The 26,000-nt window shown below is 44.9% G+C and overlaps 1 protein-coding gene across 4 annotated transcripts in view; it reads right to left on the bottom strand.

Moving 5' to 3' along the window:
* RELN (reelin) overlaps positions 1 to 26,000 on the bottom strand; it is a 372,556-nt gene that overhangs the window by 225,020 nt on the left and 121,536 nt on the right. For all 4 annotated transcript variants that reach the window (XM_075274073.1, XM_075274072.1, XM_075274071.1 and 1 more), the window contains exons 5-6: positions 21,833 to 21,865; positions 4,132 to 4,210 (exon numbers count right to left, since the gene is read on the bottom strand). In XM_075274073.1, coding sequence (XP_075130174.1) covers positions 4,132 to 4,210; positions 21,833 to 21,865 — 112 coding nt within the window. The remainder of the gene's footprint in view (positions 1 to 4,131; positions 4,211 to 21,832; positions 21,866 to 26,000) is intronic.

A 26,000-nucleotide genomic window follows, 5' to 3' on the forward strand; every position in this document is an offset into this window, starting at 1 on the left:
GGCAAAACCGTTTTTTTTTTAACCAGACACAAAGTCGGACATGTAGACATTTTAAGGCCCTATGTAGCAAGCTGCAGCCAAAATACGCTGTGGAAAAGACCACGGTGGAAGCACATCACGTTTTGTCCACAGCATTTTTTCACAGAAAGTCTGCAAAGTATTCCTGTACGGACTTTCTGCTCCTATTATACCTATACAGAACATGTCAGTGTTTCCATATTTAAAATTGACATGCTGCGATTTTCAAACTTGCGAGCCAAAATGCCAGAATTCCATCCACTTTCAGGTACTATAAAATGCAACATTTTTTGCCGTGGTGATTTCCCTCCTCCTCATCATCATCTCCACACAATAAGGTAAAACTTCTTCATTTGACTTTGAAATAACAATGCCACATTCTACTCCTATATAAAACTGCTTTCTCGTTGTCCACCTAATCCTCATCAAATGCAGGACCACCACAACCTAGACCCATCTCATCCTCCTCCAGCTCCTCCACATAAAATTCAGTAAGAAAATTATAGCTGGGTTCCTGACTAGTCCCAGACCATAGAAAGTTTCTGTATTTATGGTCATATCCATTGGCAACCGATCAAGACATCAGACTGTTGCCACTAAGATAGTTAGAGAACATCTTTAAAACTCCGCAAAATTTTTAAGTACTTATATTTTCAAAAATGCTTAACTTTCAATTATCTACAAATATAGATATGATTATGTACATGGGAATACTCCTTTAAGGACAAAAATATCAGTGTTTCCAAATATATGGGAAACCTTTTAAAAATATATAGAAAGCAGTGAACAATATATTTAGATACCAGGGTTGATTTTTCTTTTTTAAGCTAAAGCCAAACGTAGCGAAATGCAGCAAAAAAACACTGCAGAAATGCAGTGGTGGAAATGCATCACAATTTTTTCCACAGCTTTTTTCATTGTATTTTTGCAGAGTTTTGTGCCCTTATTGTACTTATAGGAAAAAAACACCAGCGTTTCTGCAGGTATAGTTGACGTGCTGCGCTTTTAAAAATGTGGGTGATTTTGAGTTACAACCAGTAGTAGTAGAAGTAACGGATGGGGAGGGGACAGACTGCATCTTATTATACATTAGACATTACACAGTAATGCAAAATGCGCTGCGGCCATAAATGGGATATCAGCAGCAGAAAAACGGATAGGAAACCACATATGGAGGATTATACAGAAATAGATTTCCTGTAAGACCCTGCAGATATTTCAGCTTCTGATGGAAATTTTTCCATCAGCTCATTGTTTTTTTTTTTATTATATTTTAATTTTCAATTTTAAAAATATATAAATCTATACTAATATTACATGTGAAACAAAAAGCCACTAAAACCTTTTTCTTCTTCTACATATTGCTGCTGTTTTTTAAGAGAATGCAAGGGAGAGAGAAAAAGTGTTTGGAAACATTCGGAGGACAATGATTTTATCTTAGGCAAAACTATAGCATGGGCATGTAAACACATCGTCAATTATTGTTCTCACATTGTTCTCTTGTGCACTGGACCCACATTTTTCCTCCATTCCCTCATGTGCTGAGCATTTCCTGGCATTAAAAATGAGGATTCCTCCAGGGTTCACTTTATCTGTAATTCACAGTGTCGCTGAATCTATTAACACTTATCGTGTTTGTCTTTTTTAGATATGAAAAGACACTACATTTCCAATCATTTACCGGATGATATCCCTGCCTAGTTCACCTCAGAAAACAATTTCATGGAAGGGAAACATCTGTTGATCCTCACATTTTCTTACACATTCATGTCATCCTAATAATACTTATAACGCAGACTAGAGGAAGTTTCTGATGCAATTTTCACCAATTACCTTAACAAACTTCCAAAATGTTGTTTATTTCTATTCTATATATTCTTCATTTAAATTGAATAATTTTACGCGTTTTTTAATCCCTTCCTGCTTCTGTCGTTTTTTGGTTTTCATTTTTAACTCCTCGCCTTCCGTACCCCATTAATTTTTCCGTTCACAGAGCTATATGTGGGTTTATTGGGACAAATTCAGAATGGTAGCATTTATTATCCTGTACAATGTACTGGGAAGCTGTAAAAAAAATCAGAATGGGGTGGAATTGGAGAAAAAGTGCATTTGTGTGGCTTTGTTATGGGCTTTGTTTTTACAGCATTCACTGTGCAGCAAAAATGAAAAGTCTCGCCATGTATTCTATGTTTCGTTATGATTCCGGGGATACCAAATTTATATAGTTTTATTTACATTTTAACCCCTTAACAAAAATCCAAAACTTGCAAAATGCAAAAAATATTTTTTTCTTAAAATAGCCATATTCTGACACCCATAACTTTTTCTTTTATATTTCCGTATATGGGGATGCATAGGGTGTCTTATCTTGTGGGGCTAGATGTACCTTTTAGTTATCGCACTTTGGGCAAACACATTCAGTGCAAAGTTAAAGTGTAAGGGGGCGTTCACACTACCGTCGGTGTCCGACATGTAGTTTCCGCTGCATGCAGGGTTCCTCTGTCCGCTTGAGAAGTCGGACATCTTCACTTGCGGACAGGAAAGGACGGGCACGGAGTGCAAAAGAACGCACCCGATGCCCATTGAAATAAATGACAGCTGTCACGGACACAGCTAGTGTCCGCTCCTAGTGTCCGTGACAGATTTTGAGCGGACACTAGGAGCGGACACTACATGTCGGACACCGACGGTAGTGTGAACGCTCCCTAACTAAACATTCAGACCACTTTTAATTTTCTGGATGTATTTGTGTCATTAATACATTTTTCAATATACTTTATTAACAAATATTGCCTCCTTTCTGTTTATTCTATCCCTTACTTCTGTATTGAGAGCTGTTCCTACCTCTCAATGAATTCGGACGGTATAAAATTTAGAGTAAATGAGGGTGGAAAGAGGAGATTAAGCAGTTGCATATACATATTGTAATCCACTGTGTTTTCAACCAGTGACATCTCTGGAAATAATATAGATAGTACTGCAAGAGAATCTCCTTTCATATGGCACCAAGAGTTTGCATGTAAGTCCAAGATATATGTTGAAGTGACCCTCCCCTACAATGATTATCTCTACATTTTCAACAGATCCCAAACTCCATGCCCCTACTCCATATACAGTTACTGAGTGAGAGGTAGAGGCAATGGGAAAAATAAAGAGATGTAGGATTTCACAGAAGGAGACTAACACTAGGTTCAAACTAGTGGTCAGGTTTCCGTTATTTAGGTCCAATTAGGGACTTGAAAAATGGAAACCCAGTCTGCCTAAAAAGCAGTTACCTGCGGACCCCATACACTGTAATGGGTCTGACAGGTTTCCAACCAAAAAGTGCAGAGAAAAATGTCCTGCTTCTAGGACTTTTCTCTCTGCAATTTTCCAGTGGAATGATAAGTGGAATCCCTGAACGTAGCATGAGCACTAATGTGAACCTAGCCTAAATTTGTTAATACTACTGCCAGAAAATCAAAAGTTGTCCAAAAGTTTAGTTATGCTTTAAGATCTTTAGTATATAGCAAACTTTTCAGTAGTTTTTCACATAGCCACTCACACTTACTGGGACAAAATGTGAAGTTTATATCTTTTTGTCTCAGATTAGGACTTGTGATTCAACTTCAGCTTTCTGGTCAAGCATGAGCAGAGCCACTGTTAGGGATTATAGGAGGGTGAAAGGGAGAAAAACTGTAGCATGAGTCTATACCGGGATTTGTTGTGGTCTGTTACTATAGAAATGCATAAGTCTGCATAGGGGCTATAGACTATTTCCTGGATTAATTTTTTGTTTTTTGCATTAGAGCAATTTGAAAATGCTTGGTGAAGGTGTCTACAGTCTTAAGCTAAAATATTACAAAATCAATATGAACGTAGGTTATAGACTCTATATCATTGTTCTTGGATCCCATACACCATTCATTAATGTAACTTGCCTCCGATTTCACCAACATCAAGAAAGCCAAGTCACTAGTAAGACTTTTCTGTACAAGTGTTATCTTCCAAGTATATCCTCCATTTATGACTCTTTCCATATTTCAGCATTGCATCATCATACAACTATAATTTTTACAGTAAAAATGTAGTAATACTAGATAAATAGCTATAAACAAAATATACTATACCTACCAAATATTAGGGTTCAATTCCTGCTGCTTGTAAGAATCAAAATCGTCTCTCAAAATAACACTTTCACTATGGATTTGAGCTGAAAAAGAAACATTACATAGAAGTATGCAGTTAATTTACTTGTGTTATATATAAGATACCTTTTATGTTTAAACCAAATCACTGAACAAATTACTATTGTTTCTATAAAAAAAACAAAAAACTATGAGAATCATTTGCCATACTCTAACCATTCATTATCTCATTATAATAGACATTAGGATAGGCCATCAATACCAGATTGTCAGTCTGACACAGCGCACCCCCACAGACCAGCTGTTCACAGCAGCTGCCAATACTGAAACACACAGAAAACAAAACTGAGTCACTGCTGCTTAGCTTCCATTCAAGTAAATGGGTTCTGATGTGAACTAACCCAGCCTGTCCACTGCACACAGAATGGAGATATGTAGTTCTAAATACATTCCCTGAATTCATTCCAGTGCTGGTTACTGCTGTTAGTTGGTGGAAGTTCTGTGTGTCAACACCTGGTATTCACACCGATCTCATATTGATGACCTATCTCACAGGCAAAATGACAGTCTCCATAATCATGTACAGGAAATAGAATTAAAAAACCTTTTAAAATGTACAAATTTTACAATTACAAAATATAAAACAAATCATAGTTAGTGCCATGTTACTATATCAATCTCTCTATATTATAAAAATGAATTCTTGCCTGTCTGTCTGTTCTCTATGCGCGACTAAATGACTGGACCGATCTTCACCAAATTTGGCACACAGATAATTCAGGTGTCCGGGAAGGTTTAAGATGAGGACCCAACTCACTTGGACCTACCGTTCCGCAGATACAGCTTTCCCAACACCCTGACCCCCCTATTAGCCAATACAAAACTGCAAGTGTTTCACTCATATTCCAACTGAAATACACACAGTCATTCCACATGCACAATCCAACACTAATATCCAAGCTGAGATACAGACATCAGAGGATTAGATACACAGGTCAGCACACAGTATCACATGTCAGAGGATTAGATATGCAGGTCTGCAAACAGTTCCACACGCCAGAGGATTAAATATGCGCGTCTGCACACAGTTGCACAAACCGAAGGATTAGATAGGCGCGTCTGCACACAGTTCCACACGCCAGAGGATTAGATACACAAGTCAGCAAACAATATCACACGCTGAAGGATTAGATACACGCATCTTCACACAGTACCACACACCGGAGGATTAGATATGCACGTCTGCACACAGTACCACAAGCTGAAGAATTAGATACGCACATCTTAACACAATACCACACACCAGAGAATTAGATATGCACGTCTGCACACAAATACACATGCCACAGGATTAGATATACGCCACTGCACACAATCCCACACACTGGAGGATTGGATACATGCCAACGCACACAGTTCCACACGCTGCACTATTAGATACGCGCATATACACAGTTCCACATGCCACAGGATTAGATACGTGTGTCTGCACAAAGTACCACATGCTGGAGGATTAGATACACAGGTCAGCACACAGTATCACATGCCAGAGGATTAGATACACGCATCTGCACACAGTTCCACATGCCAAAGGATTAGATTCTAGCATCTGCACACAGTTCCACATGCCAGAGGATTAGATATGCATGTCTGCACACAGTTCAACATGCCAAAGGATTAGATAAGCACGTCTGCACACAATACCACACACCAAAGGATTAGATACGCAAGTCTGCCCACAGTTCCACACACTGCAGGATTAGATATGTGCCACTGCACACAATACCACATACCGGAGGATTAGATACGCACCTATGTACACAGTTACACATGCCACAGGATTAGATATGCGCATCTGCACAAAGTATCACATGCCAGAGGATTAGATACACAGGTCAGCACACAGTATCACACGCCAGAGGATTAGATACACGCGTCTTCACACAGTAGCACACGCCGGAGGATTAGATACGCAAGTCTGCCCACAATTCCACATGCCACAGGATTAGATATGTGCATCTACACACAATTCCACATGCCAGAGGATTAGATATGCGAGTCTTCACACAGTACCACATGCCAGAGGATTAGATACGTGCAACTTTACTAAGTTCAACACGCTGGAGGATTAGATACGTGCATCTATACACAGTTCCACATGCCGCAGGATTAGATACGTGCATCTGCGCACAGTTCCAAACTCTGGAGGATTAGATATGCACGTCTTTGCACAATACCACACAATGGAGGATTAGATACATGCCACTGCACACAATACCACACGGCGGAGGTTTAGATACACACTACTGCACGCAATACCACACGGCGGAGGTTTAGATATACACTACTGCACACAATACCACACGGCAGAGGTTTAGATACACACTACTGCACACAATACCACACGGGGAGGGTTAGATACATGCGTCTGCACACAGTACCACGCGCCAGAAGATTAGATACGCATGTCAGCACACAGTACCACATGCTGGAGGATTAGATACACAAGTCAGCACACAGTACCACATGCCAGAGGATTAGATATGCACATCTACACACAGTTCCACACACTGGAGGATTAGATACATGCATCTATACGCAGTTGCACATGCCGCAGCATTATATAAGCATGTCTGCGCATAGTTGCACATGCTGGAGGATTGTATATGCATGTCTTTACACAATACCGGAGGATTAGATACGTACATCTGCACACAATACCACACGCTGGAGGATTAGATACACAAGTCAGCACACAGTACCACATGCCGGAGGATTAAATACACATGTCTGCACACAGTACCACAAGCCGGAGGATTATATACGCGCGTATGCACATAGTACCAAGCACCAGAGAATAAGATATATGCGTCTTCACACAAATCCACACGCCAGAGGATTAGATATGTGCCACTGCACACAATCCCACACGCCGGAGGATTGGATATGCTCCACTGCACACAATACCATTCTCCAGAGGATTAGATATGCACCAATGCACACAATACCACACAGGGGAGGATTAGATACACACCACTGCATGCAGTAGCACATGCCAGAGGATTAGATATGTGCCAGTGCACACAGTACCACACGCTATAGGATTAGATATGCACCACTCCACACAGTACCACATGCCAGTGGAATAGATACGTGCGTCAGCACACAGTACCACACGCCGGAGGATTAGATACACAGCTCTGCACAGAGTACCACACATTAGAGTTTTACTCTAGGTTTCCATAGCAACCCAGCCATTTTTCTTCACTACTTTATGTCAGCCTTAAAGGGTCAGGGCGCTGTGGATGACACTGTTACACAAGGTCACATACTGTTAGGATTGTGCAGAGACTGCGGCCATGATATGGGCGTCGCTGTCTGTTCCTCTGCACAATCCAGGGTTGCAAGGGTTAACCTGCCTTGCAACAGCCGGGCGTGGTCGACTGGTTGATCGACATGTGTGTCAACCAATAGACGCTCGGATTGGGCAGCTGGGCTATTTGCTGGTGACCGCCCCTTGCCTATATAAGGGGGCTGGTCTGGACGCCCGGCGCTCTATGATCTCATTCAAAACCCTGAATTGATGTGTGTTGTGTGTGTGCTTGGGTTCCTGCCTGAAATATTATTTGAATTGCCCTAGTTAGCAAAAGACCCCTGAGCTAGCAATGCCACTGGTAGTCAGGCAGCATGCTGCCTTGTATGTTTGTGGTGCAACTCTGTAGGGGCAGCTAGCAATAATTCCCAGACAGGGTGACTGGGAGTGGGCTTGGCAGTAGTTGCCTGGGTGGTTGGGTGGAACTACCACACACAGGGTTACTTGGTCTCTGGCTAGTCCTGGAGTTCAGGCTAGCCAGTTTATTTATTTGTGCGGCTGCTTTGACTGCACAGAGCTCTGTGAATATTAACAGAGCGCACCTGGTCATTTAATTTAGCTGGCAGTGACAGGAACTGTTAGTCTGTATTCACACTAGGTTGGTTGCAGTAATGGCCCAGAGGGCTCCGTAGGGTTTTCATTTAAGTTGTTTTTTTTAATAAACCCTGCTGACCATAACACAGCTTTACTCCAGGTCTCCATAACAACCGATCGCAGGTTTTTCACTGATATCCGAAATGAGATACACATGATCACATGATGCTTATGGACACACACAAATGATATACAAAATACACCAGTGCAAAACTGGACAATTCTTATGGGGCCACTACACAAACAAAAAATGAAATATACCCGTGCGAAGCCAAGTCCGCCTGCTAGTAATTAATAAAACAGTGCATATTTTCCATTTAAAAAGGCATGATAATAGACTTGAGATTTACATTATAGTACCCCCAAATTAACCTGCTAAAAAAAAATGTCAACCCCTCAATCACCAGAGTCAGTAGAAAACTATCTACAGCATTTTTCCATCTTTTTTACAGGCACCATCTGACCTTCTCTACTGAGCTGCTTCTAAGCATATAAACTTTCCTGCACACCGCCACCTCAAATCTTCCCCTACTCACACTTGCTATCCTTTTCTGTGCTTCTCATTACCACTGGTGACATATTACCTAATCTTGGGCTACCTCAGCAAATCCCCACTGTTAGATCTCCCTTCTTTCCTAACTAGTACTAAGGTCAGGGGATAATCGTCCACATCAGGGAGGGTGTGTGCCTACATAGGCAGTACGGAGACTTACAAGTCATTCCTGCTCCGCTAGGGATTCTGGGTAAAAAATATGCAAATCTATTCTCCAGGATGTAATTAGGAGAACAGTGCACTCTGTATGCCACCCTCTAAAGGGCAGCATCTTTAACATCATGCACGACTCAGTTAAAAAGTCTACTGTCATGATGCCAAATTATTATTTCTATTCCAAAAGGAACAGATTCCCAGCTATGGACAGCGCTGTTTCGGCCTATTGGGCCTCCTCAGCATAGCGCAGGGATACTGGTTTGGCAGAGAGAGACTATAGACCAGGGTCAGGGAATAATCGTACACATCAGGGAGAGTGTGTGCCTACATAGGCAGTACGGAGACTTGTAAGTTCAAAAGTGCCAAAACACCTTTTTATCACTGTTTTGCCTCTGATAAAAACTTAACAAAAAGTGATCAAAGCAATAGACATTCCCCAAAATGGTATAACTAAAAAGTAAACCTGGCCTGCATCTCCATACAAGGAAATATCAAAAAATTGGCGACTTTAAGAAATTTTTTTTTGCAAAGCTTAGATTTTTGTTCAGGGGTTAAATCCTACTAATATAATATTATAAATGTGAAAGTTTGTGGGTTGGATGTTTGTTTCTCAATCACGCAAAAACGACTGAACAGATTTGCATGAAATTTGCCACATACATAGATAGGAACCCCAATTAAAACATAGGCCACTTTTTATCCCGGTAAATGACATCACTACACGACTGCAGTGAAGGAATGTAGGTTCACACAACACTAAAGGACCTGTGATGACATCATCACAGGTCCTTGAGCCATTCTAGGATAGGATCATGCTAGGCAGTGGGTGGAGCTACACACTATTTTGTGGGCGGAACTATAGAGAATGAAGCTAGACAGTGTGAATGCTGATGAAAATGGAGTCTCATGGAAGATCAGGAGATTTACAGAATATGCAGGATGTTTGTGGGCAAGAGGAGTACATCAGGTGTAGAGTTTCAGTGAGTACGACGGAGAATGTGTTGTTGTGCCTCTGATGGGGGAGGGGGAGAACTTTGGCACATTTTGGCAACATCCATTCAGCCCTTTGTAACACAGAAGCTGCTCACACACTGACATAAGAACATCTCTATAATCCAAATGGCCAGATGTAGAAGAGCTTAGGCAGCGCTGTAGCACAGCGGAGTACGCTCTCCATATGCAGAGATGTACATAAAACTGAGTATGCTGCGCGTATGCTGCGCGTATGCTGCGATGTAGCAGAGCAGAGACGCAGGAGCAGGTGGATCATCCACAACAGCAATTGGCTAAATATAAGTGGCTCAGCGCCAACACCAACTTGCAGATGAAGTCGCGGGCATATGCTAGTCATAAGTAAAACTACAGAAATTTGGTATCTCTGGGATCATGCCGAAACAAAGCATACAGTTGACATGTCATTTTAGCTGCACAGTGAATGCAATAAAAACATAACCCGTAAGAAATTCACACAAATTCACTTTTTCTACAATTCCACCCTATTCTGAATTATATTTACAGCTTCTAGGTGCATTATACAAAATTTTAAGTGGTACAATTATAAAGTACAATTTTTCCTGCAATCATTAAAGCGCTTATATGGCTCTGTGAGCGGAAAAATAAAAAAAGTTATGGGGTTTAAAAGGAGGGGAGTCAAAAATGAAAATAAAAAAAATGCCAGCGGCAGGAAGGGGTTATATCTCAAATCAAACTACCTTGCTCCTGTCCTCTCGGCCCCTAGTAGACACTATGGAATGCATATTCAATCTGCAACAAATTATAATACACTCACAATCTCTTCATTTCTCACAAACTTTATTTTCTGAGTCTGACTAAAACATATCCACAACCTCCCCTGCTACATTCTTCTATGACAAAAACTCCAGTTTTACACATATCAGGCTACCACTTTGACCATGCCAATGAATGATGCATCCAGATAGACACACTGTTCTTCCTCTCGAACTGGAGTTGGGTATATCTGACCTCCAGGAGGTAAAAGCCCAAGGTCAGATGGCTACATAGCCATACCTCCCAACTTTTGAAGAACCGAAAGAGGGACAAAATGTCCCACCCACTTTTGTGTTGACTCCGCCCACTCGTTAATTTTTCATGTGCCCGCACACAGTATAATCCTCCTACAGTCACCCGTAAATTATATGTCCCCCCTCTATCTCTCCCCCAGTTTCATATACACCCTTCATCTGCCCCCAGTTTCATGTCCCTCTTCCATCTCTGCCCCCAGATTCATGTCCCTCCATCTCTGCCCCCAGATTCATGTCCTCTCCATCTCTGCCCCCAGATTCATGTCCCCTCCATCTCTGCCCCCAGATTCATGTCCCCCATCTCTGCCCCCAGATTCATGTCCCTCCATCTCTGACCCCAGATTCATGTCCCCTCCATCTCTGTCCCCAGATTCATGTCCCCTCCATCTCTGCCCCCAGATTCATGTCCCCTCCATCTCTGCCCCCAGATTCATGTCTCTCCATCTCTGCCCCCAGATTCATGTCCCCTCCATCTCTGCCCCCAGATTCATGTCCCACATCTCTGCCCCAGATTCATGTCCCTCCATCTCTGCCCCCAGATTCATGTCCCCTCCATCTCTGCCCCCAGATTCATGTCCCCTCCATCTCTGCCCCCAGATTCATGTCCTCTCCATCTCTGCCCCCAGATTCATGTCCCCCATCTATGCCCTCAGATTCATGTCCCCCCATCTCTGCCCCCAGATTCATGTCCCTCCATCTCTGACCCCAGATTCATGTCCCCTCCATCTCTGCCCCCAGATTCATGTCCCCTCCATCTCTGCCCCCAGATTCATGTCCCCACATCTCTGCCCCCAGATTCATGTCCCACATCTCTGCCCCCAGATTCCTGTCCCACATCTCTGCCCCCAGATTCCTGTCCCTCCATCTCTGCCCCCAGATTCATGTCCCCCATCTCTGCCCCCAGATTCATGTCCCCACATCCCTGCCCCCAGATTCATGTCCCACATCTCTGCCCCCAGATTCCTGTCCCACATCTCTGCCCCCAGATTCCTGTCCCTCCATCTCTGCCCCCAGATTCATGTCCCCCATCTCTGCCCCCAGATTCATGTCCTCTCCATCTCTGCCCCCAGATTCATGTCCCCCCATCTATGCCCTCAGATTCATGTCCCCCCATCTCTGCCCCCAGATTCATGTCCCACATCTCTGCCCCCAGATTCCTGTCCCTCCATCTCTGCCCCCAGATTCATGTCCCCCATCTCTGCCCCCAGATTCATGTCCTCTCCATCTCTGCCCCCAGATTCATGTCCCCCCATCTATGCCCTCAGATTCATGTCCCCCCATCTCTGCCCCCAGATTCATGTCCCACATCTCTGCCCCCAGATTCCTGTCCCTCCATCTCTGCCCCCAGATTCATGTCCCCCATCTCTGCCCCCAGATTCATTTCCCCACATCTCTGCCCCCAGATTCATGTCCCACATCTCTGCCCCCAGATTCATGTCCCACATCTCTGCCCCCAGATTCCTGTCCCTCCATCTCTGCCCCCAGATTCATGTCCCCCATCTCTGCCCCCAGATTCATGTCCCCACATCTCTGCCCCCAGATTCATGTCCCACATCTCTGCCCCCAGATTCCTGTCCCTCCATCTCTGCCCCCAGATTCATGTCCCCACATCTCTGCCCCCAGATTCATGTCCCCCATCTCTGCCCCCAGATTCATGTCCCTCCATCTCTGCCCCCAGATTCATGTCCTCTCCATCTCTGCCCCCAGATTCATGTCCCCACATCTCTGCCCCCAGATTCATGTCCCACATCTCTGCCCCCAGATTCATGTCCCACATCTCTGCCCCCAGATTCATGTCCCTCCATCTCTGCCCCCAGATTCATGTCCCTCCATCTCTGCCCCCAAATTCATGTCCTCTCCATCTCTGCCCCCAGATTCATGTCCCCCATCTCTGCCCCCAGATTCATGTCCCCCATCTCTGCCCCCAAATTCATGTCCTCTCCATCTCTGCCCCCAGATTCATGTCCCCCATCTCTGCCCCCAGATTCATGTCCCCCATCTCTGCCCTCAGATTCATGTCCTCTCCATCTCTGCCCCCAGATTCATGTCCCCCATCTCTGCCCCAATGTCATGCCGTCCTCTCCTTCATCTGTCCCCAGATTCACGTTCCACCTCCACATTAAACTTACCTTCTCCTCCGCTCCCTCGCCGCCTCTCTCGCTGACACATGCGGCTGAAGGAAGGAGCTGACACAGGTCAGCTCCTCGCTTCGCCGCTGCCCGCCTCTCTCCCTGACACACGCGGCTGAAGCTGCTCGCGTGCTTGCTTCGCTGCTGCGTCTCTCTCTCTCGCTGACACATGCGGCTGAAGCGAGGAGCTGACCTGTGTCAGCTCCTCGCTTCGCTGCTGCCGCCGGCTCCTGGCGTGTACATCGCGTCTACAAGCCAGGAGCCGGCGGCAGCAGCGAAGCGAGGAGCTGACACAGGTCAGCTCCTCGCTTCAGCCGCATGTGTCAGCGAGAGAGAGACGCAGCGGCGAAGCGAGCACGCGAGCAGCTTCAGCCGCGTGTGTCGGAGAGAGGCGGGCAGCGGCGAAGCGAGGAGCTGACCTGTGTCAGCTCCTTCCTTCAGCCGCATGTGTGTTCAACTCAGATCTGCGTCCTCTGGACGCAGATCTGAGTTGAAATCGGGACATACCTCCCTCCAACCGGGACCGCGGGACATGTCACCCAAATCGGGACTGTCCCGCGGAAATCGGGACGGTTGGGAGGTATGCATAGCCCGCTTCTATATAACCTTACAGAGAGAACTCTTCCCTTTTCTCTTGAAAGCCTTCAATACAATCTCCAACAGGACCCTCAATTCTGTCCCAACTACAGGCCTATCTCCCTGATCAACACTGATGGAAAACTTTTTGTGAAATTAATCACAACTAGATTATGCCACTACATGAGCTCTCTAATCCATCTGGATCAGATGGTCTTCATACCACAGAGGGAAAATATTTATAACAACATCATAGGTGGCTCAGGCTTGGTTCACATTTGCACCTGGTCTCCATACAGGGATTTTTCACCCTTTTCAGGAGGAAACGCAACGGAAACCACGTGGACCCCATTATAGTCTATGGAGTCCACAGGTTTCCTAAGGTAACCACTTTTTTATGTGGATTAGGTTTACGTTCGGGAGGCTGTTCCAAACTGTACCACCTACTATCTGGCTGCGGTTGCTGCACATATATTGGATTGGCATCACTCAGTCTGTTAAAAACTCTGGGTTGGGGGCGTGGCTTGGACATGCACGCGAGCGGCAGCTTACCTTGAGAGCTCCGCTCTGTTCTCCGACTCCCGGGCTGTTTTCTGCGGCTCCATGGGTAGATCCCGGGCACAACGTACCAGGGGGGAGCCCTCTGCCCCTCCCTCCGTCAGCTGGCAAGATCCCGACTTTCTTCACCCCACGGCCGGGGCATCGGGAGCCCGAGAAGGACGCGGCCTACTTCCCGCCGCCGGCGCCATCTTCTTCCTTCTCTGCACGTGGGCGACTGAGGGAGCAGTCTGGTGCGCTCTGCTCCTCCATGCCGGACCTCCGCTGCCGGGACTCGACCGCTCTGGGACCCTCCAAGCTGCCTGTGAACAGGCCTCAGGTACCTGCTACCAGCTCTCCTGTCCTGGAACCGGTCCCTGCCCTCACCGGATCCCCTGCCTCCGTCCACCATGCTGTGCTGCAGGGAGAAGCGGCAAAAGCGGCGCCGCTGCTCTCCAGGGCTGCATCGCCCCCATTTGACCCCAGGTCTACCCCTAGGGCTTTGCAGGCATCCCCTCCTCACCCCAACCAACCTAGATGGCCTCAGGGATCCCTGGAGGGTGTAACTGAATGGGGTGCTAGCCCTTTGCCTGCCCGTCACTTGTCCTCCATTGCTGGCCAGGACTTAATACCCCCTACCCCGGGGTCTGACTTTACACTGGACGGTGACTTGGCCCCCCCAACTACTTGCTCACGGGCCCCTGATCCTGGGTCCCCTGTCATTACCCTCCGTGCGGAGGCGCCTGCATTTGTGTCTCACCTTCCTCCACCTGAGGAGGCTGCTCTCACCCTGCAGAAGTTTCCAGAACTGCAGGCCTTACTAGCCCTAAGTAGGAAGGATATGGACAGTCTTGCATCTGATCTGAAATGCGCCTGGCGTCAGGACCTACGTGTGGTCCAAGCGGACATTTCTGATTTACAACAGCGGGTGCAGGTCCTTGAGGGGTCTCAGGCGACTACTTCCTCCACTCTTAGTTCCATCCAGCAGCAAGTAGCCATTCATTCCGCACAAATTTGCACCCTGGTCTCCCACATGGACGATATTGAAAACCGCAACCGCCGCAACAATATCCGTGTACGGGGCCTCCCGGAATCGGTTCAGACCGCAGATTTGGTCCCGGTCTTGTCTGGCATCTTTAACTCGCTGTTGGGGCACCCGCCTGATTCCCACATTGAGATGGACCGTGCTCATTGGGCCCTCCGACCCCGCAGTGACGACCCCAGTAAGCCAAGAGATGTTATTTGTCGGATCCATTTTTACGCAGTCAAGGAGGCTATCATGCACAAGATTAGGGAGGTTGGCGAGGTGGACTTTGAGGGCTCCGCTCTGTCGATTTACCCGGATCTTTCCAGATACACTCTCCGGCAGCGAGCGGCACTGAAGCCTCTCCTCTCCCTTCTCCGGGAACGCAGGATTCCTTATCGTTGGGGCTTCCCATTCTCCTTACAAGTTCGCCGAGGTGACCGACTGCGATCTCTTGCTCATCCGGATGATCTTCCGACCTTCCTCCGTTCCATGGGTCTACCGCCTTTACAGCTTCCTGAGTGGTCCTCCCTGCTGGCAGATCCTAATCAATCCGGCCCTTTCCGTCTGCAATGGGATGCTGCGGATGATCCCGGTGTCTCCGGTTTGCTGCGCTCTCAGAGGCCGCAACGACAACGTAGACCCCCGTCTGCTCGGGGCTCCCAGACTTGACTTGTCCTACTGCACTTTGGCTGTTTGTGACCGGACTTTGTGAGTTTGTTCCGTGCCTTGTTTTTTCTTCTCTTGACTTTCTCTTTAAGTTTGCCTTTTACGTTGTTGCCCATGATTCTAGATTGTTTGCACTTGTTATCTAGCTACTGCTTTGATCTCTCCCCTCATATGTATGTCCAGATGCCCGTGTGTCGGAGTTGGAGTAGCCTCGTGTTCTGTTTTGTCCCTCTCATTTTCCGTCTGATTCACTGTCAGTGTCCTGTGTCCTGCCGCGTGGATTGCCTTCCTCGCCCCCACATAGCTGCGTCCCTGCAGTGCGGGGTCATCCGGAGACTTGTGCTCCTGTTCTTTAGCCTACCCTTGAGGGTACCTTGTAGTCCCTCTTTTTCTGTTCATACTTGGTGTTCTGTTTGTCTGTCCAAGTTTTCCTTTATCCTTGTGCTTCTTGGTCCCCCTTTTTTGTGCATTGTTACTTCTGCTCTAGCTCTTTCGTTTTTGTGTCTTTGTTGTATAGTGTTGTCTCCCTGTCCTCCCCTTTGTTCTTCCCTTTTGTGTCCTCTCTGTCCCCCCCTCCCTCCTAATGTCGGAGATATCAGTCTCCTCCTTCAATGTTAAGGGGCTCAATGTCCCTGAAAAGCATTCGCAGGTCTTGTATGATGCCCATAAGCGTAAGGTACACATTCTTTGTCTACAAGAAACTCACTTCTTAGCTGCCAGCACACCTGCGATTAAGAACAGGTACTATCCTCAGTGGTTTCATAGTAGCAGCGCGGCGGGTAAGGTTAAGGGTGTGGCCATCTTTTTTCATAAAAATCTTCCTGTGAAAGTCCTAGATTCCTTAGTAGATGGGGATGCGCGGTACTTGTTCATAATCTGTGAGATATCGGGTGTTGTTTATACTATTGCCAATGTTTATGCTCCTAATGTAGACCAGGTTCCTTTTCTGCTATCTACCCTGTCTGTACTCCAGTCCTTTGCTAGAGGTCACTTGGTTGTATGTGGTGATTTCAATCTCCCGCTTAATCCTCTACTTGATACTTCCACGGGTAGGTCCCAGATCTCCTATGGTGCCTTAAATAAAGTCAGGAAGGCGCTTAACGCCTCTCTGCTTTGTGATGTTTGGCGGATCCGCCACCCGACCGACAGAGACTATTCCTTTTTCTCCCACCCCCATGGCTCCTATAGTAGGATTGACTACATTTTCTTTTCTCATAACCTTCTCCCCTCCGTTTCAGCAGCCTCAATTGGAGTGGCCTTCCTCTCTGACCATTCTTCGGTCTCTTGTGCTTTTCGCTCGCCTGTTGCCAGCATGCGGTCTAACACTTGGAGATTGAATGAATCGCTCCTTCTTGATACTCAATGCTTGGCAGAACTGAAACTTTCTACCTCGCACGTTCTTCAGGATCACTCTTGTGACACCTCCACTCCACCGATACAGTGGGAGGCCCTTAAGTGTGTCCTCCGCGGAGTGCTGATGAAACATGGTGCTTGTCTGAAGAGGGAAGCGGGACGGAAACTTCGTTCCCTCCTGAGCGATCTGGCGACCTTGGAAGCTCAGCATAAGCGTACACTCCAGCAGGCGACTTTGGCGTCTCTGACTGCCACTCGTCAGGAGATTAGGTCCCTTCTTGAGAGGAAACATCAGCGGCTTCGCCTATTGGGTCAGCGCTCGTTCTATGAGTGGGGTAACAAAGCGGGCCGCCTGCTGGCACGGGCGGTGCGAGAGCGCCATGCAGCCCAACATGTCATGGCCCTTAAAACACCCTCTGGATCGATCACTCACTCCACATCTGTGATTGCCTCAACCTTCCAGGACTATTACAGTTCCCTTTACCATTTACCCCCACCGGGACAGGTCCATCCGGCTCCTGCTGCGGGAGTCTCCCTTCCGCACTACATCGCCAAAACTGCTCTCCCGTCTCTGCATCCGGAGGACGTGGCAATGCTCGAGGCTCCCTTCTCTGAGGCTGAACTGGAACTGGGCATCGCCTCCCTTCCAGGGGGCAAGAGCCCAGGCCCTGATGGCTATACGGCACGATTTTTTAAGTTGCTTAAGGCTGAACTGGCGCAGCCGCTTTTGCGCGCATTTAACTCTTCCACTTCCGGGGCCCCCTTACCCCCTGCCTTTCTTCAAGCTCATATTACGGTTATACCCAAAGAAGGGAGGGACCCTCTGCTTTGTGCTAACTACAGACCAATCTCGCTTCTGAATACGGACGCTAAGCTGTATGCCAAGTTAATTGCCATTCGTCTGAGCCCTTTCATGGGAGAGCTTGTACATCCTGACCAAGTGGGGTTTATCCCTTGTAGGGAGGCCCGGGATAACACCCTGAGAGCCTTCTCTGCGATCCACCATGCACAGCGTTCACGAACTCCCATGATGCTGCTATCTCTTGACGCGGAGAAGGCTTTTGATAGGGTGGACTGGAGGTTCTTAGAGGCCACCTTGGCTCAGATAGGTCTTGGACCTGCCATGATTATGCGTATTCAGGCTCTCTACAGCTCTCCTATGGCTCGGGTCCGGGTCAATGGCTTGCTCTCCTCCCCCTTCACTATTTATAATGGTACTAGACAGGGCTGCCCGCTTTCCCCCCTCTTATATGCGCTTGTGATGGAGTACTTCTTAATCGCTATTAGGAATAACCCTGATATCCAAGGCTTGCAGATTCGCAATCGTCATCTAAAGGTGTCTGCTTTTGCGGATGACGTTCTCCTGTTTATCACTAGCCCGCTTACTTCACTTCCCTCTATCCTTAAGGAGATTAGTGCTTACAGCTTCTTTAGTAATTATAAGATTAACCTGTCGAAAAGCACAGCCCTAGATGTTTCACTGCTGCCATCGGCCCTTGGTTCCTTGCGCTCTTCCTTTCCATTTTCATGGTCCCCTAGATCTATTAAGTACCTGGGAGTGCAACTACCCCGTGACTTGGGTGACGCGTATACTCTGAATTTTCTTCCAATACTGCGTACCTTGCGGTCTGATCTTGAGCGCTGGGACACCAAGGGCCTCTCGTGGCTGGGACGCATCAATTTATTGAAGATGAATGTTCTTCCTAGGTTGTTATATCTCTTCCAAACTGTCCCAGTGATCCTGCCCCCATGTTTTTTCTCGGTGGTTAACAAAGCCTTTAACAAATTCATCTGGGCCTCGAAACCCCCTCGTGTTGCCCGTAACACGCTGATATGTTCCAAAAGGAGAGGAGGCCTGGCAGTCCCGGATTGTGCCAAATATTATTTGGCGGCGGTCGCTACGCGCATCCTTGATTGGCACCACTCAGCTCAGACTAAGCTCTGGGTTTCTCTGGAAGACTCGTTGAGCCCCATTCCCCTTACTGCACTCCCCTGGCTCCATGAGAAATACTGGTCCGACAATAAACGGTATCCGCTTCCTTACGTGGCGCGCCAGACCATGGGAGTGTGTCGTAAGTATAGTGCCATGCGCCTTCTCTTCGCAAATGATGGCCCTATGACCCCCGTTTCGGGTAACCCGGACTTCCCTGCAGCCCTGGGCTCTTCCTTCCTATCTTATCGTGTGGGCTCTCCCATCCTCCGCTTTAAGCAGGTCACTTCGTCTTCCTCGCTTCTCTCTCGCTCGGAGATTCTGACCCAAGCCTCATGCTCGGATACACCACCCTTTTCTTGGCAATATTCCCAGCTCTCTCATTTTTACTCCTCTTCGCGGTCCTCCCGAGACCTTCATAGGCCTCTGTCACCGTTCGAACGTCTCTGTATCTCCCCTTCCCCCCCCTCTCACACTGTCTCCCTTCTCTATGGTCTTTTGTTGGTTGGGGCTGAGGATTCGCCTCCGTCATTTATTAACGGGTGGGAGAGGGAATTGGGGGTCTCGTTCCCCCCAGATGTGTGGTCATCGGCCTTTCGTGCGTGTCATACTTTCTCCATATCATGTAGGGCGCAGGAGACCAACTTTAAGATACTTTCCAGATGGTATAGGGTTCCGGCCCTCCTACATGATATTTATCCCTCCACTTCTGATAGATGCTGGAGATGTCTCTTCGACCGCGGCACGATGGCCCACATTTGGTGGGGATGTCCTTTCCTTCATCCCTTTTGGACTGGGGTCAGACAGGTTATTCGGCAGGTGACGGGGATTGATCTGGAAGACGACCCGGCCCCGCTGCTTCTTTCACTATTTTCCCGGGTGTTCCGTAAACCAACCCGTAGACTACTTGGATTTTTATTGGTGGCAGCTCGCTCGGTCATTCCCAGGCTATGGAAGTCCACGACCCCTCCCTCGTTTGTTGGATGAATGAGGTTCTTGCCTTGCGAACTATGGAAACCCTGGTGGCTGAGCTCCGTCAGGATGATACCAAGCATCAACAAACCTGGCTCCTTTGGAACCATTTTTTATTATTCTGCCGACTTCCGTTCCCTCTTTCCTTCTGTGTCCCCTGTGTAATGTCCCCCTGTGTGGTTTTTTTGTTAGATTTTTCCTTATTTCCTCTCTTTATTGTTACTCATATGTTTTAAGGTTCTCGCATATGGTTTGTTCCTCAGCTCTGCTGCGCCAGAGCGTTTATCTGTTTTGTGCCCATCTCCCTCCCCCTTCCCCCCCCTCTCCATCCCCTTCTTTTCCCCCAAGTTTTGCCATTATTTGATTCTTCTGTACATTACTTCCTCCCCCCCAATCCCCCCCCCCCTTTTCCAAACCCCCCACACACACACACTTTTTTTTTTTCCCCTCTTCGGTTTTGTGTAAAAAAATTTCTTGGAAAAACTTTCAATAAAACTTCTAATGTTGAAAAAACTCTGGGTTGCCCTTGAGAAATCCTTGAGACCTCTTCCGCTCATTTCCCTCCCATGGCTCCATAGATGTCATTGGTTGGACAAAACTGCCTCCTCTCTGCCATATGTTGCATGCCAAATCATAAGTGCTTGCTAACTCCACCACAACATGACATGACTCTTTGTGAATAATGGCCCATTGACTTTCTTCTCGGGTAACCCAGACTTCCTGCGGCCCTATCCACCACCTTCCTCTCTCTCTTCACTGTACAGGTACCCCTTACATTGTCTCACGTGCTCTCCCCTACCTCCTCTACATGGATCATATCTTTCAATGTGCTAAGAATTTCGCCACACACTGATAATACCTACAGCTGCATTACTTTTACTCTGCCTTAAAAACAAAACAAAACATAATCTCCACAGACCCCTATCTTCATGCAAGTTAATATGTATGTCCCCCATTTCTCAACTACCTAACATTGACATATAAGATAATACATAACTTGTCCCCTCCATACATCTGTGACTTAATCTCCCACTACCTCTCTACACATAATCTCTTAAAACCTCATAATATCTCAAAACCTTGTTTTTAGTGCGACTGCCTCCAAGATTTCTACCAGATATTCCCCACACTCTGGTATTCGCTACCATGATAACACCAGCACCTACAATCACAACCTTCATGATTGTTGGACACTGAAGACTCTCCTCTATAGGAAGAACTACAACTTCCAATAATCCTGTTGCCACCACAACACCTTCTGAACTTGTCTACCCTGTCTCTATTCCCCTTCCTTTATAGTCTCTAACTCTGCTCCCTTGCAGATCATAAGAAGCTTGTGGACAGGGTCCTCTATTCCACTGTGCCAGTCAGTCACTGGACATCAATTTAGTTTATTGTACTTGTTTTTGTGTATTTTTGTATTGTGTAGGTAAACCCAATTAAAATGTAAAACACCATGGAATTAATGATGCTCTAAAATAAATTATTATTATTATTATTATTATTATTATTAATAATAACAACTAGTATTTCTTTGTTAAAAGTTAATTTACAATAATGAATAATGTGACGAATGTGATATTATGGAAAAAGTCTAAGAACTGCTGAGACCTTACACTAACATAAATGCCTGTTTTATACAAAGTCATCAATAAACATTATGTAAAAGATATATTTATTAAATTCCTAGTCAAAAGGAAATGCACAGGCAAAAACAGCAATCCTATAGGTGAGATCATATATCATCATCATCATTCTAACTTAATAATCAATACGTACCTAAATTTGGACGTAAAGGTGCTTCTGTTGGAGCTGGAAGAAAAAAGATTACATATTTAGGACAAATGCACATATGTTTAAGTAGGACTGTTTACATTCTTCTAAGAATTTGGATCAGTGGGCAGATTTACTAATCTTAGTAAAGACTTAGACTAAAATGAGGTAAATATACAATTGATAGTACTGGATGACAAATTTAGGGCATCTTCAGGCTTCTTTGTCTAAATTAAGGGCTAGATCACACGGGGGGCATACTGGCGGATTTTCGTCCTGATTCTGATGTGGGAAGCTACGTCAGAATATGGCCAAAATGCGCCTGCCACAACCGTCGCAGCTTCCAACAGTCGCGGCACAGCTCCGGAGTAGGCCCAAATGAATGGGCCAATTCTGAAGTGTGCTGCCACGAGGCGGACACCGCGGCTGAATTAGCCGCAGAATCTGCCTGATGAAAGGGCAGCTCGCTTCTGTTTTCCGTGAGCGGCGGAAAGTAAGCTAGCGGTCTACATAGACCGCTACTGTGAGGGGGCGGATTATGACGTGTATTTAGTGCCAAAATCCGCACACTCTTGCGAACGGGGCTTAACACAACCTATTGGATGGCTTACTTAGAATTCTGGTGCATTTAGCACAGTAAGTTTCTTATTATTACAATAATTTTGTTATTAATAAAATGTACTGTACTTTGTTAATTAATTTTGACTCTGTGAAATCCTGCTTTTGTTTTTTATTTGCCTTATTTTTTATTAAGAGATGACATATGTACACTGTTTTCATATGGAATTAGGCTCTTACATAATGCAAGAAAGCTGAGGTTGGGTGGAGGGTCATTTATTTCAAACAGTTAGATCTATGGCATTAGGAAAATTTGGAATATTTTAGAGGGAAAATTTGATAAAGAATATTACAAAATGTATTAATTATATAAATGCTGCCATTTGTTCTAAAGTTTAATTATGCTTTAAAGGGGTATTCCTATCTCAAGGATCCTATCTATACTGCTAGTTTATGTAAATTCAAGAGTTTTCCTAAATACATTGCTTTAGCAATGCTGCTTTATTTGCTTGCTATGTGAAAATATTTCTCCCACTGTTTATACATCTTGTCAAGGCACCCAGCCTGTTATCTGATCCAGCACAGATGACATGACTAACTGCTCTCTGGAGTGGAGGGAGGCTGAGTTTTCTGAATTACTTTCAGAGCTGTTATCTCCTGCTCTGTGGTCTGGGCAATCAGGTCAGCTAATTGCAGTTTATAAAGTCTTGGACAGTGACAGTTATTGCTCGATGTAAACACAAAAAATAACATTGAGTGTACTGCAAGTTTGTTCTCAGTTCTGGGAGCTTGTATATTTTTTTATATAAACTATGTATACTATTTGATCTGCATTATTATAGAATTCTTTTAATCATAATAAATAATCTTATATGGTAAAGGCAATGTCTATATCTACTGAGGTACTTCATAGTGTCCTGTCAATCAAACAACCCTAAGCCCTCCCACCAGCTTGTTGAAGAATATAGGAAGTGATCAGAAGAAACAGTAGGCAAAGCTATTAAGAAGGGGAGGTGGGAAAACCTATTAAGGGCAAGCTTATACCACCTATACCACCTTGGTATAGGCCTCAGTATATTATTTCTATTACCAGTTTGTAGAGTTTAATCTGTGCAATCAGAAACATGATGCAAGACAATCGGTGCCTACCTAGAATAGCAATAGAGCTGTGGGGTAACATATTTGAGAAGAGTGAAGCAGAAGAGAAAGTGGAAGAAAGAGAAACCAGAGAAAAAGAGGCATACGAGTGGTTCAAAGGCAAATGGTTTTCTGCCTTTGGTGACTATATCAGCATAGGGCATGATACATGCTGGGATCTCAACCAATAAAATGCTTGGACATTAGAGGAGCCCAGAAGAAAGGTTAAACCAGAGGCAGGACAGAAGTAGCTGGGGGAAATTACACATAGCTTGCAGGAATATTTGACATTGTCCCAAACTGCCAGGGAGTGTCACATCAAGGGGCTTAGTGAACAGGGACAATGGCCTAGTGGTATGCATTGGAGTGAGTCTATTATCCAGGCTGAACATCTTATGATTCCTAGAAAAGCCCACAGGGGCATAGTGGCAATGGTATGCAGCTGCAAAGTAATTTTTCGTGAGATCGGGAAATCTAAAGCCTTCCTGCTTCCTGTGAATGAACATCCTCTGCTGAGCAGTATGAGGTCTTGTGGTGTCCCAAATAAACACAAAAATCCTATTCCATGAGATCTTCAGAATATGCAATTGCAACTGTTAGTACTCTAAAGAAATAAAAGATCAGAAGAAGTGTCATCTTGTCGCTATCCTGTTCATCCATAAGAGAAAGGGGCATCTCTCTATTTTGTCAAGAAGTGGTTAGTGTAATACATACATGATGAAGACTACTCAAGATGCTAAATCGGAAGGAGGGCAGGAAATATTCATAGCTACCAATTTATTATTTATTAATTTTATGTATTTCTAACGTTTTCTGGAGCTGTGCTTGTCACATATCACACAGCACAATTTTACATGCTGCTGATGAAGTAGCAGAGGTGAGTTTGACAGATACAGTATTAAGCAGCTGTATTTCTTGGAATGGCATTCTTGTATACCATATGCTACATGGGTGAGTATATTTGAAGATGTAGCATAAATAAATTTGACAGGTATTGAATAGTTGTAGTTATAAGATATGGCACAGCTATTTTTCAGCTGCATTTATCCCTTTATTTAGTTGGACAGAGTTAGATATGGAAGAACTGATATTTAAATGTTAGATCTAAATCTATCTGATGATACAGAATAGCAGAGTTTGTCACACATTGTGAAGATGGGTTTTACAGATATGACATAACTGAATTTCAAATATACTACAGTTAAGGGCATATGATGATGTAGCAGTCCTGGGTTTGTAACTTCTGGAGCTTTTCCCCTTTTTTATATATATTTCTAGAATAATGGCATACAGATAAACCTCTATATACCAGTCCTTTGTGCCTGTAAAGAAAATTTATATTGAGCTTTTTAGGCTGAGGAACATTTTGTCACCTCACTATATTGTTGTTTTGCATAACAGAGGTCCTGGATTCAAGACCCATCAAAACATATTATAAAAATTTAGAGGCATTCCAAAAGCAATCCATGAGTGCTTGGAGGAGAAGGTCTCTTGACACAGGACAAAGGGAGCATATTTCCCTCTTGCCAAGATAGAAAGGTCAAAAAAGTCAAGATGTTGGACATTTTAATGACAGCATGTTAAATATGTGTTTATAATGCAAAAAGCTATCATTTGTATAACATTTTGCCAGACAACTCCTTCAATGTTCTCTTCTATATGGTTTATCATTATTCAGATGTATTAGAAAAAAGGTTATACTAAAAGTTATCTTTGACTATCAAATTTACTTAAAAGAGTATCTTTCAATAACTCTTCCAATATAAAAAAACAAAAAACTTGAGAGTTTCAGTAGTTGATACTTTTTTTTAATGGCTAACTAAAAAAAATAGTTTTTAACCCCTTCCCGCCGATGGCACTTTTTGACTTCCTGACCAAGCTCAATTTTTCAAAACTGACATGTGTCACTTTATGTGGCAATAACTTTGGAACGCTTTAACTTACCAAAGTGATTTGAAGATTGTTTTTTCGTAACACATTGTACTTCATGTTAGTGGTAAATTTTGGTTGATATGTTTTGTGTTTAATTATGAAAAAATTGGAAATTTGGTGGAAATTTTGAAAAATATGCATTTTATAAAGTTTGAAATGATGTACATTACATACAGATAGTCAGACCGCCAAAATTATATCATAAATCTCATGTCCCAGATCTCTGCTTTATGTTGGCATCAAACTTTAGGCGCCATTTTAATTTTTACGGACATTATAAGATTTACAAGTGAAACAACAATATTCAAAATTTTTAAGAAATTTCCAAAACCCATTTTTTAAAGGGCCTAATCCAGTTATGAAGGCGTTTTGAAAGACCCTTGTATTAAAGCCCCCCATAAATCACCCCATTTTCAAAACTGCACCCCTTATATAAGCCAAAACAACATATACCTAGTATTTCAACCCTATAAGTGCTTAACAGGAATTAATACAAAATGGAGGTGAAATTTTCAAATCTGAATTTATTTTACTAATATTTTCGTTT

Source organism: Leptodactylus fuscus, chromosome 5 (genome assembly GCF_031893055.1).
Source record: "Leptodactylus fuscus isolate aLepFus1 chromosome 5, aLepFus1.hap2, whole genome shotgun sequence".
NCBI lineage: Eukaryota > Metazoa > Chordata > Amphibia > Anura > Leptodactylidae > Leptodactylus > Leptodactylus fuscus.